General features: G+C 40.3%; 1 protein-coding gene across 1 annotated transcript in view; it reads left to right on the forward strand.

Annotated features, from left to right (window-relative positions):
- Positions 1 to 1,586: 1,586 nt before the first annotated feature.
- drd2b (dopamine receptor D2b) overlaps positions 1,587 to 18,276 on the forward strand; it is an 80,392-nt gene continuing 63,702 nt past the window's right edge. The window contains exon 1 of the mRNA XM_079872765.1: positions 1,587 to 1,898. Coding sequence (XP_079728891.1) covers positions 1,620 to 1,898 — 279 coding nt within the window. The 5' untranslated portion in view covers positions 1,587 to 1,619. The remainder of the gene's footprint in view (positions 1,899 to 18,276) is intronic.

Genomic DNA, 18,276 nt, shown 5'->3' on the forward strand with positions numbered 1-18,276 from the left:
GAGCGAGAGACACTCAAACCCCTCTCAAGAACATCGGCGAGCTCCATCTGAAAGCCCCACGACTTCAGTTTCCTGCTGGCCTCGGCTGCAGCAGGTCCTGAACCACAGGGCACAGATGGCTGTCCCGATTCCCACAAGAAAAGGGGTAAACAAGAGTGAAGTTTCCTCAGAGGAGAGCGCCCACAATGCATGCAAAGACTGAGCGTGTATGCTCCTCACCCATACACATAACGCACATATCGTGTGTGTTATCAGGTGTCAGAAAACGCTGACACGGATGAACACACATTCTAAAATTCTCAGAGTTCTGGTCATATTATAAACTTGTTTGTTCAGATTGCACGTTCAAACACACGGCCTCCTGAAGAAAATAAGAGGATGACGTATTGCACAGGTGCACTTTTATACTCTCGATCTCACCTGTAGTTTCGTCATAGGCTGCCACCTGCCAATGTCAAGTTCATTGTCATGTTTAGATTTCCACTTCAGACACCAGTGACGCCCAAGGCATTCCCCATAGCGACTCCAAGGGGACACAGCACAAGTTCCCTTTCGAAAGGGAACTGTGCTATAAACATTAGAGCCCTATACTGTATATTTTTTTTCCATTAATACTTATAACTTCATCACTTAATGTGGATACAAATGTATTAGTAAACTATTTGTATGTTGATTTTCAAGTAAAGTCAAGTCATCTTTATTTCTGAAGTGCTTTATACAACACACGGATGTTTCAGAGAAGCTTTACAGTAATAAACAGGAAATTATCAATGATTAAAACTTCATCAAATATGAAACAAATCAAATTCTGCATTAAAGCTGCTTTACAGAAGACAATAGTGTTATTATTCAGCTCAAGTCAGTTCAGTGTTGAATCAGTTCAGTTCAATTACTGTGTAAAGTTCAGCAATTATGAAATGAGTTCAATCCAGTTATAAGCAGCTTTTCAGAAGACAATAGAAAAGTTATTCATCTCAATTCAGTTCAATGTGGATTCAATTTAGTTCAGTAGCATTGTCAATGTTGCATGATTAGTTAATAATGAAACAAAGTTGAATTAGCTATAAATCAGATAATCATTCAAGTTTTGTTCTCATTCAACAGTGTCAGTGCAGTCAAATATATAACATTGTTGAATTTTAAGTGTCTTTTAAACCCCAACTAAACAAGCCGAAGGCGACAGTGGCAATGAACCCAAACTCCATCAGGTGACAGAAATGGAGAAAAAACCTTGGGGATAAACCAGGCTCAGTTGGTGGTTTTCCTCTGGTCAGTCCTCCTTTTGCCAGCTCAAGACAGCAACACTGGCTCAATCAATGGCTTGAGTTGGACTATCTGTTTTCAAACCAATGGAAGACTTGATGGTTGTTCAGGAAAGCAGTTTGAAAACAATCATAATTGTTGTTTCATTTGGTGAAGTGAAATTCTGGCCTAGAAATTACACACTTCTGCTTAAAATAAAACATAAATCAAAAACTCTACTGAGATATGATAAAGCAACCTCTGATCAATAACATGTTCCTTTGTGTTGACATAATGCTGTTTGGTTTAATTCCGTGTGGCTTCACTTACAGTGAATTATGTCTCTCAGTTTCAGGCATCTTCCCTGGCAGCAGCTCATGGATTTCCTCACGGAGTATCCCTACAATGACACTTATTTTGACAACGGAACTGGGGCCCTCAACAGCACAAGCTGTGAGGCCAAGCATCAGTATAACTACTATGCCATGCTCCTGACTCTCCTCATCTTTGTCATTGTCTTCGGCAATGTGTTGGTGTGTATGGCAGTCTCCCGAGAGAAAGCGCTGCAGACCACCACTAATTACCTCATTGTCAGCCTGGCGGTGGCAGATCTTCTCGTGGCCACATTAGTTATGCCCTGGGTGGTGTATCTTGAGGTAAGGAACATTATTATTTTTATTTTTTTTCATATAAAAATTACCTCAGTCTGTATACCAAAAATGAGCCTCAAAATTGAGGATACAAGGCATGATTCAAAGTGTCTTGCTATTGTTTAAAGATGTGCTGTTCAATTAATTTAATTGGGTAATCGCCTAACAACACCTTCGGGACATGTCCCAGTGGCTGCAGTGAGCTGGCACCTTACAGCTTTTGGTTTACAATGCACATGGCACCGCAGGCCTTTTGTGTCAGCTGTGTGATTTCCAACTCACAGAAAGCCAATTGATCTGTCCTTGAAACATAATGCACCTAAGATAATATGTTAAAGCCCCACAAATGTTTCACAGGAACTAGAGGACTAAATGAGTTGTAGCTATGCATCAAGTAGGGTCATTTCACTTTTTCTCCTTAGTCTTTAGGTGTTACTATAAAATTACATAAAAGCATAGGTGCTATCATGAAATTGTGATGAAGATTTTTTTTTTTTTTTTTTTTAGTACTGCACAGCTGAATTGATTCACTTTGCAAAAAAAAAAAAAAAAAAAAAGAGAGAAGTTAAAAAGGTAACATGAATTCTTTGAGTCTCAGTTGCTTTCTTGATATTTTGCCACATTGAGGTTTTCTATAAAAAGACATGCATAAATCTGATATTAAAATTCTGCCCAATAATTTCTTGCTTCATATTATGGCCGATAAACGATAAATGGCAGATATTATAATGGATGTGCATGGTAACCAACTGCTTACTATTGCTCTCGAAATACAAAGGGTTGTCTTGTGGACATTTTAATGTTTATAAGTCTAAAAAACGCTAATATTGCTGGCTAAACTAGCTGCTGAAATTTCTTGGCCTCCTCTGATAGATTACTTCTGCAGGTCATATGATAATGGTATATTAACCTCCACCCATAGATTATTGCACGAAAATAGAATTACAACAAATTAATCTAATATTAATCTAATCTTAAAAAGCAGTGCATTTTTAGTATTATTGAGATACAATTATAGTTTTATCAATAATTTGAATTTGATTTATTTTCATATTTTCCATTTTAATTTTAATTTAAATAAAAAAAAATCATAAATGTGTTTTTATCTAATCATTTTATTAATTATATTTCAGTATTCTGAACTACTTCTGTTTTTATTTCAGTTAACATTCATTTTAGTTTGGCTAACCAAAAGGTTTTTTTTTATTATTTTTTTTTTATGGCTTTTGATTTAGTTGTAGTTAATAACCATGGTTGGCAGAGACTGAGTGACTGAGAAACCTTTTGATGTATGTAGCTGTTGGATTTATTCAAATTCAGTTTGTGCTTAGGGCAATATTATCTCAAAAGCCTACAATCCCATTGCTAAAGCTCAACAGGCATTCTCTGTTGAACTCTTTGCTTGCACTATTAACAAGAAAAAAAATGAGTGCTGAGAATGTAGGGAATGTGTGCATTTTTGTAGCACAGACAGAAAATTGTAATGGACATCTTTGAGGCCATTCAGTATAATTGAGATATCAATGAAACAAGTCTAACAGGCATTAGAAAAGACCACAAAACAGTTATTAATGGAGCTAAAATGTTGAATCCATAAAAAATAAATTTCTCACAATGAATAATAATAATAATCCAAGTGCCATCAAACCTTACAAACTCTCTGCATAAATGTTCATGTGGCCTTAAAATATCATCCAGATCAAGTTTCATTCTAACCTCAGATGTGCAAAAAACCTCACTGGTAGCACAGTGTTATTAAAGATACAAGAGAAGCCTTATCATGGTTAAAATGAAAGCATGCTGACATTTTCCTTCAGTGGTAACTTTGAAATTCTCTGTCTCTGCACAATTGGCTTTTCATGTACGGCAGGTCAAGAGAAAAGGAGAGACCCACTTGGCATCATTGCCATGTTGCTTACCAATGTCCATCTCACTCCGCATCAGTCTGTGAAAATGGCCTTTGGCTGAACTTTGTTGGATCAGCTCAGCTGCTCTTTCACCCTCCATAAAAAATATTGTGGCCACCGTATTGCTTACGGTGAATGATTAAGGGTTTATTGTTTTCTGGAAATATTGTTACAATTAAGCCCTAAAGTAGCTCAAAATTCAAAACAGATATATGAATGGTTATCCTCCATTCTTGGACAGTGAAAGCTTAATTTACTTTTCTTTTTTTTTTTTTTTTTAATAAAAGCTATTTTTATTGGAAAACATGAAGAGGACTATCAAGGAGTGTGACATTCTACATGTATCTACATGTTCATAGTTGATGTCTCAGTTGTCTTAAGAGGGCCAATTTAATTATACAACCATTTGAAATGCCCAGAATTTTGGCCCAACAGAATTGATTGAATTAGCAAATACCTTTTGTTTGGTAGGAATAACGTTGTCTCTTGAAGTATGAATTTGGCTGCTGCAGAAAGAGTATTTTGTAATAATTAAAACAGATAGTAATTACACAGTAACAAAAGGCACCATGGTTTTTTTTTTTTTTTACATTTTTCAGACATAATATTTCATATTCCATGGTATTACTATCTGATGCCATCACTGTACCATGATGCTGCCACAAAATGTACAGGTGCTGGTCATAAAATTAGAATATCATCAAAAAGTTGATTTATTTCAAGAATTCAACTTAACAGGTGAAACTAATATATTATATAGACTCATTCCATGCAAAGTGAGATATTTCACGCCTTTATTTGTTATAATTTTGATGATTATGGCTTACAGCTTATGAAACCCACGAAATCAAAATCCCAGAAAATTAGAATATTACATGAAATCACACAGTAATTACACAGTGATACCATGGTCATTGAACCAGGTTTTGGTTCTTTTGGCAGCGTGGGCAGGTGCAAATCCTGCTGGAAAATGAAGTCAGCATCTCCATAAAACTTGTCTGCTGAAGGAAGCATGAAGTGCTCTGAAAATGTCCTGGTAGACGGCTGCGTTGAGTGGACCAACACCAGCCGATGACATGGCTCCCCAAACCAAAACAGACTGTGGAAACTTCACACTGGACTTCAAGCATCTTGGATTGTGTGCCTCTCCATTCTTCCTCCAGACTCTGGGACCTTGGTTTCCAAATGAGATGCAACATTTGCTCTCATCAGAAAAGAGGACTTTGGTCCACTGTGCTTTATTAAATCCAGAGTCAACGCAGCCGTCTACCAGGACATTTTCAGAGCACTTCATGCTTCCTTCATTTTCCAGCAGGATTTGCACCTGCCCACACTGTCAAAAGAACCAAAACCTGGTTCAATGACCATGGTGTTACTGTGTAATTACTGTGTGATTTCATGTAATATTCTAATTTTCTGGGATTTTGATTTTGTGGGTTTCATAAGCTGTAAGAATTAATAATCATCAAAATTATAACAAATAAAGGCTTGAAATATCTCACTTTTCATGTAATGAGTCTATATAATATATTAGTTTCACCTGTTAAGTTTAATTCTTGAAAAAAATCAACTTTTTGATGATATTCTAATTTTATGACCAGCACCTGTATTTGTAACCGTTTCAGAAGAAGTCAAGACTAAAACTCCTATAAATATTTCTATTACAAATGACAAATATATTACAAATATAATTCATTAAATATGATCAATAATAACATATATTTATAAAATTAATTATATTTTGTGTAGTATACATTATTTAAATATATATTTAAAAATATATAGTAATTTTAAATAGTATAGATTCTAATGCATTCAAATATGGTATAGTGTAAGGCGGCAGGTATAAATAATAAAGGTGAAATAAATGAATCATTGTACTGGCACTCCACTCCAAGGGCCAGATTTACTAACAGCCTGCACCAGCACAAACCCCTACTGTCCGGATTTACTAAAAATATGCAGTGTAAAATTACTTGCAATTACTTACAATCAGCTATACAGTAATGTGATAACATTGACTTAGTATAAAAGGGGTCATGTTAGTAAAAATACCAGCATACAGGATTAATAAAGAACATCTATACAGTACATCAAACTTTTTAAGACAAGATAAAACCTTTTATACAGCAAAGTGCAACAAGAAGATCACAGTATGCCATCTAAAACAGTGAGTTCTATACTATATTTCTTGAAAAGTAGAACCAAAAACTAAAAAAACAAATGTTTTAAAATTGTAGGTATTGCCTTCTAAATTACATTTAAATCACATTAAAGATTCAGCAAGTTACACATCCACTGTGCTGACAACCCAGGCAAAAGATAACATCTTGGTTACTCTTGTAATCTCCATTCCCTGATGGAGGGATCAAGACATTTTGTCAATGTACTGACACTAGGGGTCGCACTTGGGAGCCCCAGACACCTTGAGAAAAGGCCAATGAGAATTGCCGAGTGGAATTTGCATGTGCCATGAACGTACGGGTATAAAAAGAAGATAGCGTGTATCCTCTCATTCAGGTTTGTGTTGAGGAGCCAAGAGCATGTCCCAGCAATTCAGAGGGTAGTTCAACGTTGTAGCAGGATGGGCACAATGTCTTGTTCCCTCCATCAGGGAAAGGAGGTTACAATATTAACCAAGATGTTCCCTACCTGTCAATCACTTCGACATTGTGTCGATATACTGACACTAGGGGTCCCTTGAGATAGCGCCACAACCAGCTGAACTGTGTTACAAGGTCTTGGCGGTGCAGATTTCAGTAAGCTACTGCACTCGCAATGTTGAAAAGGTCCTTCCTCGCTATTGCGAGGAACATGAGATCCGAGAACCAAGTCCATGTGGGGCAATATGGTGTAACCAACGTCTGTGAAATCAGGCTCACTGGGGGGAATGAATATTTGCATAGGCCCAAGGCCCAGCTGTGTGCTATTGCATCTGTGCCGAGAGGGGCCTCGGTCAGGGAAGACAACAGCGGGCATTGAGAGTATTCCTGGGAAGTTAACAGGTCTACCTGTGCTTCTCCGAATTTACTCCAGATCAGGTTGACCACCTGGGGATGGAGTCTCCACTCTCCCTGGAGCATCACTCCACTGCACAATTGTGTCCACTGTACATTTGAGTTTGCCTGGGATGTGAGCGGCCTGCAGTGACATCATGCAATATGAGTGTAAACTGCCTTGGCAGGTTGTATATGCCGACTTTGCAGTGTTTTTTGTTTTGACCAAAATGTGCTTGCCCTGGATCAATGGCCGAAACCTACGCAGGGCCAGCAATACTGTAAAGAGAACCCCTGCCCATAGAAATGCAAGGTCTGTCCAAAGGCTAAATGTGCAGCAAAAGATCGGCATGATAGCCATGCAATATCTACCACTGCACCATGCCCATCTCTGGACTCGAGTCTGAAGCAAGTGCTGAAGCGGTCTCATATGCATCAACCCGCCACCACCAAGGACGACACGTGACCCAGGAGGCCTCTGAAATTGTTTCTGTCGGACCGCTGTTTTTCCCCTGAATGACTTCAGGCAGTTCAGCACCGACTGGGCAAGCTTTTTCGCTTGTTCCTTGATTCTGAGATGCTCTGCACTGGAGAGAGCTTGCTCTTTTCCCAGTTGACCTGAAGTCCCAATAGGCTGAGATGTCTGAGCACCAGGTACCTGTGTGCACACAATAAGTCTCAAGAGTGAGCTAGAATTAGCCAGTTGTTGAGATAATTGAGGATACGGATGCCCACTTCCCTTACTGGGGAGAGGGCGGCCTCTGCGACTTTCGTGAAGATGCGAGGTGACAGGGACAGCCTGAAAGGGAGGAAGTTGTATTGACATATGTGACCTTCGAAAGCAAGCTGAAGAAACTGTCTGTTTTAAGGCAGAATCAAAACATGAAAGTACCCATCTTTCAGGTATATTGCCTGATGACAAACGCATCAAAATGTGTTTCTGCATTAACATCTTGAACAGGAGCTTGTGCAGGGCCTGATTCAAAACTTGCAGATCTAAGATTGGTCATAACCCTTCATCTTTCTTTAGCACTATGAAGTAAAGGCTGTAAAACCCTTACTTCACAGTGGCTGGAGCAAGCGTGCAGCACAAGTTCTGAAAAGCGAAGCCAAAGCATCTCGATTGCCACCAGGTGGTTGGTCCCAGTCGTAAAGGTCGTAAACCCCACCCATGTAATGTAATGGTTGTGAACTAAACAATCAAATTACACTTCAAATATTATTAATTTTTTATAATTTTAGGTCGGTTTTATCACGCTGATGTAAGTTTAAGTGTTAATTTTTTTTTTTTATATATGTTTGGTCTTAGTTATTTGATGCTATAGAAACAGGAGTGTGACGTCATGATTGACAGCCGTGATTGACAGTTTTCTGAGCGAAGTAGTCACTGAGGCACCAACAGACTTTTGGGGGGATTTTCGGGAGGAGATTGGAGCTTCAACTTTAATTTCTAATCTATCTATAAGATGTCAGCGCCATATTGGGAGATTGGTGACTTCTCTTTTCTACAGTGGAAGAGATTGAATGTGCGTCATCCATCTTTTTTTACAGTCTATGGGCTGGAGGGATAGGTTCTATTGCATCCTTCGCCAAGAAGACTGCAATCTCTGCATGCAGGACACAAATGTCTTTGCCTTCCACCGAGGTAAAAGAGGACACTGGTTAACCTGGTTAAGCGCCCGACGAAATGAATCACATTGTCAAGTCTGACTGTCCTGATAAGCCAGCGCGATGGGTTGGGAAACACTAACCATGCTTCCAAGCTCTGAATGGCACCACCGGGACAATTTGTTTTTGGAGGTTTTTGGAGGTGCAGCACAGTGTAGCAAAGTGGAGTGTTGGCCACCATTTCGGGAAGAATCACGTCCCGACCATGTGGTTGCACTTCTGGGTACACCTACCTTGCTCCTTGTACCCCAACTAGAATCTGACCTAAGACGGGTGAACATCTAAGAATCTGCACATCCTTATGACACGTCACACTGACATGAGTGGGGATTTGTGTGTGTCGAGGCTGAACATGAGGAGGTGGGACACTCAGACACCCAACATCACTCAGCATCCCTGGGTCGCCCATCTCAGGGATGCGACAAAGCTTCTGGTTATTGGCCCTTGTCTGATGGGCCATCGGTTTTATGCAGGGGGCTTGACGCTGCAGGTGGGCTGTGGGCTCGTACTGCAGCGGAGCTGGCAGAGCCCTCGGCGACGAGCAGACAGAGCACCCAACCTGGTGGAGTCACGCCGAGGCAAGATGAGTTTGATGGCCTCTGTCTGCTTCTTGACGGTCAAGAACTACTGGGCAAAGTTCTCAACAGTGTTGCCAAAGAGGCCATCTTGAGAGATGGGGCGCCAAGAAAGCAAACCTTGAGGGTGTCCATCATCTCATTAAGGTTGAGCCAGAGATGGCATTCCGGCATTCCTGGACCCTTCATGGTAGACATCGTCTGGCCGTGAGCCCACGCCGTGATCTTCAACGATCGAAGTTGGTTGCCTAGATCAGTTCCTGCATCAATCCTGGCTCAGAACTAACCTTATACAGGTCTCTTAATGCTGTGGCCTGATGGACTTTCAGGATGGCTCTGGCATGCAGGGCGGAGGTGGCCTTTCCAGTGGCACTGTAAGCTTTCGCCATCAGAGACAAATTAAACTTACAGGCCCTGGACAGTTTAGTAGAAGATTCCCTACCTGGGAAACCTCCGTATACCCCCTGGCCCCTCCACTGTTGAGGAGAGTGAGGGTGGAAGAGCTCATGAAGTGAGCCCTGGCAATAAAAGGTGCCTTCCACCACTTTGTGAGCTCTTCATGCACTTCCGGGAAGAAAGGCACTCGGGCGGGGCACAGTTATGAGACATGCTCTGAGCCCAGATACCAATCATCCAGCCCCAAATGCTCAGGACAGGTTGGAGGGTTCCACTCCAGACTGATGTTTGCAGCAGCCCAGGCAAGCATGGCTGCCAACTCTGTCCTCCGCCTCAATAGGCAATAAGCCTGCCCTCCTATGCTGCAATCGACAATTCATCCCCATTTGGAGCCTCGTTTGAGAAATTGGGCTCTTCACAAGACGAGCCTCCTAACACATCAAGGAATTCGACAAGGCACAACGAGCATGATGAGGAATGGGAGGCCTGTGGGGACTGACCCGGCAGAAATGCTCCCATTGTTGTCCCCACACAACGCCCTCAGCGCTTGCCGTCACAGCCTTGTGCATAGCAGAAGGACCTGGACAGGGACCGACTGAAGTGACTCCTCCTTTAATTTCTCTAACGCAAAGTTGCCATGGTCATTTTATCACAATGAGAACATGAACCATTCGCAAACACTTTCTCATTGTGGGTATGACTCAAACATGTGAGACAGAGATTGTGGTCCATCCAAGGATGAGAGATATCGACCGCACTCATAAACACACAAAGGCATCCTTAAAAAAGACACTCTCTGTCTGTGCTTGCTCTTTTAGGGAAAATTGCTCTTTCGCTGAAGCACTCAGGGGAGCTCACTGCCCTTATCTGTGCATTGCAGAAGAGAGAGAACCAGCTGTAATAAGCTGTAAACACCAGTTTCGAATCAAGGTTCCCTTGTGTAGAAGTGAATGGATTGAGTGCTTGCATAAACAACCACTTGACTCAGAAGAACTAATCTAAATGAGTGAATGCACGTAAATTCCATTCGTCAATTTTTTTGGGCCTTTTCTTAAAGTATCAGAGGTGTTTGGGGCTCCCAAGTGCAAACCCTAGTCTCAGTACATTGACACAACGTCAGCAGGGCACAGAACAGATGATGTTGAGGTAAAGAGAGCAACTGAGCAACATTTATTTAAATGACATCAACAAGTAAAGTAAAAACAAAGACCGACACACAGTATGGGAACAAAATAATGTCAAAACACCCCTCAAAATATTGCAAGTAACCACACAATTTCCAAAGTAATACAAATCCACATACATGTCACTGTGTAATTAATATGGTACTATACGCATGTAATGTGTTTACTAACTTTATTATGCTGTCATGAAACATGGAGGTAAACGCAACAGTTCTTTATTAACCCTCTGGGGTCGGCAAACGCGCCGGCGCATTTTGCTGGATTTTCTTCACATAGTAGCACAATATACTTAAATTACTCCATCATTTATGGTCATACAGAAAAAAGAAATATGAAAAAAGAATCTGTGAGATGTCTACTTTTGTATGTGTCCACTTACAATCAAAACAAAACATTCTGCTTTTGTAAAATAAAGAAAATAAACAGGGTATGCTTTCTGCCTCTCCGTCTTGGTGAACTTTGAGCACATCTATAAACTGAAACAAAACTCAGCAAATACTTGTCACACATTTATGAGCCATATATCTTTATAAACATTTAAGTGTGTACTTTTAAATTATCTGATTCAAAACAAAAACAAATATTCTCTGTTTAAGTAATTTGTATAAAACCAACAAGATTTGCAGTTTCTCAAACCCTTGCTCATTAGTTTTAATGTGACCACGCGCGAAAAAAAGGGATTGACAGGCAAATCGTCCACATGAAATGCGAACGCGCTCATTACCTCAAACTTCAAACTTCATCAGTCCTCTGCTTTTCGTTGAGTTTGGGAGACACGATGTGAACTTACATTGGATTTACCTCAAAAGAAGAAGAATGCGATTTGAAGACAAGAAAGATGTAAGGTAAGGAATTATATTAGTTAGTGTTATTGTTGCATAAACTTCACATTGCAGTTGAACTTTTGCTAGACTACAATGTATGAAATCGACAGAAACATGTTTAAATATGAACTATAGACAGGCAGGCTACCTTTCAATGCAAAATTTATATTCATGTAAGACACGAGGATGTTTTTATGTTCGATAATAAAACAGCATGATATAAAAGTAGGCTAGTATGAGTGTTTCTAATATGGTGAATATTATAATGTTTAGACCCATGTTTACTGTTAAATACAGTGTTTGTGGATATCTGCTCAAACGTGGATATGTATAATACGGTAAAAATAATGTTTCATAGTTTGGAGCGGCTCGATCGCTTCAGTAAATGTTTGAGTCAGTTGCGCTGTGCATTTGAAAAGCGTGAAAAGTGCGTCTTTTTTTTTTTACAGGGACCAGATGCCCCAATGATGAGTCCTGCTGACTTCAACATTCACATGAGTCTCTGTACATGACCATGGTAAAGTGAAAAATCAAACACATTGGAAATGACATGTATGTACTATGTTTCAGGGATGGCACAAAGGTGTGTGACTGGTTAAAGGGATACTCCACCGTTTTTTCATATTAAACTATGTTATTCCCTTAACTAAGACGAGTTGATACATACCTCTCTCATCTCAGTGCGTGCACTTAATCGCTCTAGCGCGCGGTTACACAGTTACACAGGCGCAGTAAAAAGTCACGCCTGATCCTCTTCCTAGTGGGTTCCTAGTGGGAAGAAGATCAGGCGTGACTTTTTACTGCGCCGAGTCGAAGTACTTCCAAAAGTGCTATTCCGCCATACATTATAGTTATCCTTTTTAACCCGCTTAGAAAAGCGCCACGTTTTATTTTGTGTCACCATACTTGGTCGTATAACTACTCGTGTAACTGTTTTTAAATAGGGAAAACGTTGATGTGTTTGGTAACTTCTAAATTCATTGCTGCTAGATACCATTGAATATACTGGGGTAAGCTAAGTGCTTTCAAAGTGTCACCGCGCGCTAGAGCGATTAAGTGCACGCACTGAGATGAGAGAGGTATGTATCAACTCGTCTTAGTTAAGGGAATAACATAGTTTAATATGAAAAAACTGTGGAGTATCCCTTTAAGTCTCTGTCTTTAGTTCAGTGTGTTAAATAATGTTTGTTTTTTGTTTTTTGTCATTTGTTTTGTATCTTTGGATTATGTTGTGTTGTAAATAAATCCAAACAATCAAAAAGCCATTCTTTTTTAAATCTCCTCATTCTTTGTGCAAGGTTGCTGTAGCAAATTAGCTGTATGAAATATTAATAATCAATAATAATTTGTTATAATTGATTATGAATATTTGGATCAGTTAATATAATTAACTTAATGTCGTAAATTAATATTACAATCAATTAACCTGTTTGTCCCATGAACACTCAGGATTAATTGTTTATTAACTCTAAGAAATGTACATTTCCGGGGCATGGGAAATGTCTTTCTTAATTTACAGTACTACTTAGAGCAGTAGCCAAAATCTATATGATTAGTGACTCCAGTTTTGAGCTTGAGACACGGACAACTTTACGTGTGACATGAACAAGATTTTATTAACTAGTCTAAACACTTAAACTACTCTAACATACACACACATACATGCATACAGTTTACCAAGGGAAAGAGAGCTGAAGCAGAATACAGGAAAGCAAGAAGTTATAGCATTGTTTGAAATTCAGCAGATCAACAGCCTTGAGCAAACCATCAGTTTAGTTCTAACACGCCCTTCCTTAAAAGGGGTAAGGATATTTAATGTATCAAATAATGAGACTAAGTTTGATACTTGCATGTCTCGCCCATTTGAATTAAACTGTCCTGATGCAATTTGTTGAGGCTCCAGTTGATCTTTGCTGATGTGGTCTTGATGAGAGAGAACCAGTGGTAGTCAGGGTGTCTTTGGTGAATGGAAAGACAAAGCCACAGCCTGGCACAAGCTTGGTGGTCCTTAGAAACTTCTGGTTCAGCATCATCTTCACGTCAGGATTCCAGAAAAGAGTAAGAGAGCTCAGAGAGAGCTAAGAGAGCTAAGAGAGCGCTGATCTTGTGATCCGTGATCTTTAAAGCGTGAAGATGCCACACCCTCTGGAGGTGTAAGAGCCAATGAGAGGATTTTCCTTTGGAGGGAAATTTGTACGACCTATTGTTCAAGCAGGCCTTTGAACATGTAGTTTGATTGGATGTTTAACACAAGAATCTTTAAGATGCTTATAATACTAATGCATCACAAAGTTAGCAAAATGTAATGTAAATTAACAAATGTGAACATATGATTTAGTTGACCATAGTATGCAAAGTCTGAAACATTAACCCAGTAGAGTTTACAAGAATACAAAAGCCAAACCACATAAAAGGAAAATCATGAGGTGGGAAAATTAGATACATGTTTACAAATTTCTCAAGTGGTTATATATAGAATATATAGGATTAACAGGGTTTATTTCTCCTTCTCAGCGAGAATTAAGTTAGAGTCATAGCTCTCTGGAAATTCCTTTGGGTCGTAAAACTCTTATCAGTCTCAGTGTGTCCTGTAACATGAAACTGGGTTCTGCCAGTGTGTTAGCTTCATTTGGGATGTTAGTTTTTGGGGGAAGTTTCACAGGCCTTTGTTGGGAGAGTGAGTTTGCTGGATTATTCATTAAATAAATGAATGATTTGTGTGTGTCTGATTGGTCCAGACACTACATTGCTGAGAAAGATAGGGCCTGCTAGCACCTGATAGAGCCATTGGGAGGGTCTTTGTCTTTCTCAGGTGTGAAAGGCATTAATATTCATGATGTGCTCACGCCTCCTTGCATAAAGCTTTCTTACACAAAACATGTCTTACACATTTTAAATCAATGTATTGTCTTATCTGAAAGAGTAGTCAGGATGATGTTCACATAGTTTTGGAGCAAATATTCTAGGCTACGTGATACAATTTTCAAAAGTCTTGTGAAGAAATAATCAGTATGGGTTTCTTTATTTCAGTGACAATTTTTTTTTTCACAAACCACGCATAAATGTCATTATCTCAAAACTACAAACTTTTACATACATGCTGCTGACATATTATTGTAGCAGGGTTTGTGCTGAATACAATGTAATCAGACTTTAGCCATGAAAATGTTACAAGTAACAGAAATAAGCACAAATGTCTGAGCATGTCAGAAAACTTCCAGGGCCCAGAAACACCTCAGACCCCAGAGGGTTAAAGGGTTGGTGGTGATCTGGAAGATCTTCAGACAGGTGAGTGATCAACCTGACAGTTGATTCAATTCAAAGGACAGTCACGACAAGCATGATGATAAAAACTGGTCGGTGTAAACGAGTCTCTGGAAGAGGACAATGAAGGTAGGCATTAAAAGGTGAGTTTTCAGGGAAGTTTCTCTCATGTAGAGACTGATGAGACCAGCCACTAGCTGTGTCCCAATTCAGGGGCTGCATCCTTTGAAGGCCACATCCTCTGAACTGCGCGGCTGACGCGGTCATCGAAGGACGCACTTGTTTAACCTTCTGGGTGACAAACGCGTCAGTGTGTTTTGCTGGATTTTCTTCACATAGCCGCACAATAGACTTAAAATATTCCACCATTTATGGTCATACAAACAAAAGAAATATGAAAAAATAAACTGTAAAAGGTCTACTTTTGTATATGTCCACTTACAATCAAAACAAAACATTGTGCTTTTGTAAAATAAAGAAAATAAAAACAGGGTGTGCTTTCTGCCTCTCTGTCTCCATGAACTTTTTTTCTGGAGCACATCTCTAAACTGAAACAATGACAAAACCGCAAATGATCTGAGGCGACCCATGCAAACATGTCAACGCCCACATCAACTTGATAAAACACATCAAGTTTAATCAGATTCATGGACTTTATGTCGTCTTGTGACGCATAACGTAATGATAATCCTGGAAAACTTCACCTCAGAAGAAGAGCTGGTTTCAGTTCCGTTTCGAGGAGCAACGGATCCAGCTGAGGATTGTGAATAGTAAGTTCTACCAGAAAGACTCGGAAGATAAAGTGATGTAACAAGTAACAAGTACTCTTGAAGCATATTTTTATTGGCAGCCCAGCAAGCATTGTAAAGTTCTTTGGCGTAGGCCCCGTCCATAGTTCGTAATCCGAGGGTAGCGGATCTGCATCTCCTGCCTGAAGACGAAGGCAGGGGCGCAGCCGACCCCCTAGAAGGTATAGACAGGACCATCCTGGTGGTGGTGGGGAGGGTGGAGGTTGATGTCGCGTCGGCATCTGCGAACTCAAACATGAGTAAGTACCATCTTTTATACAGAAAGTATAAAGACGTGATTGGATAGAGATGAAGGTAGTAATGACGTAGTGATTGAGTCTTCCTGGCAGAACTTAGCTAAAGCTTCCATTTATTTTTTCTTAAGTTCTTTATTAATTTATTTGATTTATACACGTGTTATGCGTGGCACAGATGCACACTTTTGTTTACTACCCACATTTACATTAGTAAGCATGCTATTTTTACATGAACACATCGACTAGTTTGGCTTTTCCTAAACTATATTGCTATACTGAGATGAGTGAAATCGACTGAAATATGTTGAAATAAAATGTCTTTGTATAAGCAACATATCAAAGTGCAAATTAACATGTATATGCCCTATATTAATATATCATAAAAACGATATTTTACAGATGTAATATCAGTGTTTAGACGATATTTTGTTGACCAGTTTTGGATAGATTATAAAGTGTTTACTATAAAATAGACTACTGCCACACCAATGAAGCTTTTGTTAGCCAATTTCTGCTCATATGTTAAATATATAATATGGGATGTTTTGTCAAAAATAAAGTAGGTATATTGAATTATCAACTAAGAGGTTATTATAGTGTTTGTTCCAATGTATATTCAAACTAATGAATCCCTAACTTTGAAATCATTATAATAAACGTTATGCCTTTAAGAAAGAAAGATTACTCTTGAAATATTGTTAAAATTGTAATTGTTGTTGATTTCCCTATGAAAACTTTTAATAAAATAGCAAACAATATATGTATAAGATAGATGTAAACAATATCTTATTGGGTCAATATAAGCCTTCTCTTTAAATTATGTATTATTGTGTTTCATTAGTGACAAATTTGGGGAGAGGAAAAATATTCCAAAAGTTTCTGAAAATACAGTATGAGAATTAACTGCACAATTACTAGAAATGTGTACCTTGGATTTTATGCAATATGAATGCATACACAATTTGTGGAAAAACATATATTTTTTCAAGATGTTTCATACTCTAACTTTGAACCAATTCAAAACGGCCCATATAGCCTATATTTCAGAAGACAGACCTGCACGTCATCTGGCTCGACCTTGCTAATGCATATGGATCAGTCCCACACCAACTGTTAATCTACGCCATGGAGTTCTTCCATATGCCCTGCTTCATAAAGAACATGGTTGCATCCTACTTCAGTGACCTGCAGATGTGCTTTGCCCTCCAAGATTTTTAGGAATCACCATGGGTTGTGCCATCTCTCCCATAATGTTCGTGTCAGCCTTTGAGGTAATCCTCGTCGGAGCAAGACAGATGGTTGGGGGGATCAAGCTACCATCTGGGCAGAGACTACCCCCACTGAGGACTGGCAAAGATCAATCAAAGCCAACTCCCAGGGAAGTACAAGGTCTGGTGCTACCAGTTTATGCTCTACAGGAGGGTGATGTTGTCACTGAAAATTAGTGAGATCCCCTCATCCACCGCAAGCAAGATGGATGGAAAAGCCAACGCATTCATCCGAAAGTGGTTGGGGTTGCCACGGTGCCTCTCTGAAACGGGCCACTTCGGAAGGAACACCCTGCAGCTGCCGCTTCAATCTATCAGTTTGGGCTACAAGCAGGAAAATACCAGGCTTGTTCTAGAGTTGAGAGAGTCCGCTGACCAGGCTGTAAGGAACGCAAACCCTAAGGTTCTGACAGGCCGAAAGAAGAACGCCCAAACTGAGGTCGACCAAGCCGTCAGTCGTCTGCAACATCAAGAGATTGTCGGCAGAGTCCAGGCAGGAAAAGCAGGGCTAGAGTGGGGAGAAGCGCCACGGTTCTGGTCCAAGGCCAACCACAAAGAGAGGAAGGAGATTGTGGTGGCGGAGGTGACAAGAAGATGGGGTGAGAAGAAACCTCTGGCCAAGAGAAACATCTAGGCCATTTTCCCCTGACCAGGAGAGGAACATGAGAGTCGATCTCAACAGGCAACTCCGTGTCCCGGTCGAGATTACTGCTACATCTCTCCGCCCCGACATAGGGGTGTGGTCTACCAAGGCAAAATCCGTGCTCCTCATTGAGCTCACAATACCAGCGGGGGAGAGGATGGAGGCCGCCTACGAACGCAAGAAGGCCAAGTACTCAGAGCTGGCTGCTGAGTGCCTGGAGGCACCTATCCATCTATCCAGTGGAGGTTGGATGCCGAGGCTACGTGGGGATGTCAACCACACGCCTTCTGAGGGAAGTAGTAGTGACCGGAGGGAACCTAAAGAAGGCAACCAAAGAGCTAGCGGAAGAGGCCAAGAAGGGGAGCTTTAGGCTCTGGCTGAGAAAGAAAGACAAGAGCTGGGGAAAGAACAACTAACCCCGACAACAGCCGCAGAGGGTAATACATATCAGCTGCAGGGGGTGACACGGAGACGTTCCACCACCAGGAGACGTTACAGGATTAAAGAAGTGAAACGTTGGTGAATGGTGGTTCCTGGCTGATGTCCCTGCAGCTGACCTGTGGGCACCGGAGGAGGTGTGACCGGCAGCAATGCCTAGCGGCTGTTCCACCTAC

Source organism: Squalius cephalus (assembly GCF_949319135.1).
Source record: "Squalius cephalus genome assembly, chromosome: 5".
Lineage (NCBI taxonomy): Eukaryota > Metazoa > Chordata > Actinopteri > Cypriniformes > Leuciscidae > Squalius > Squalius cephalus.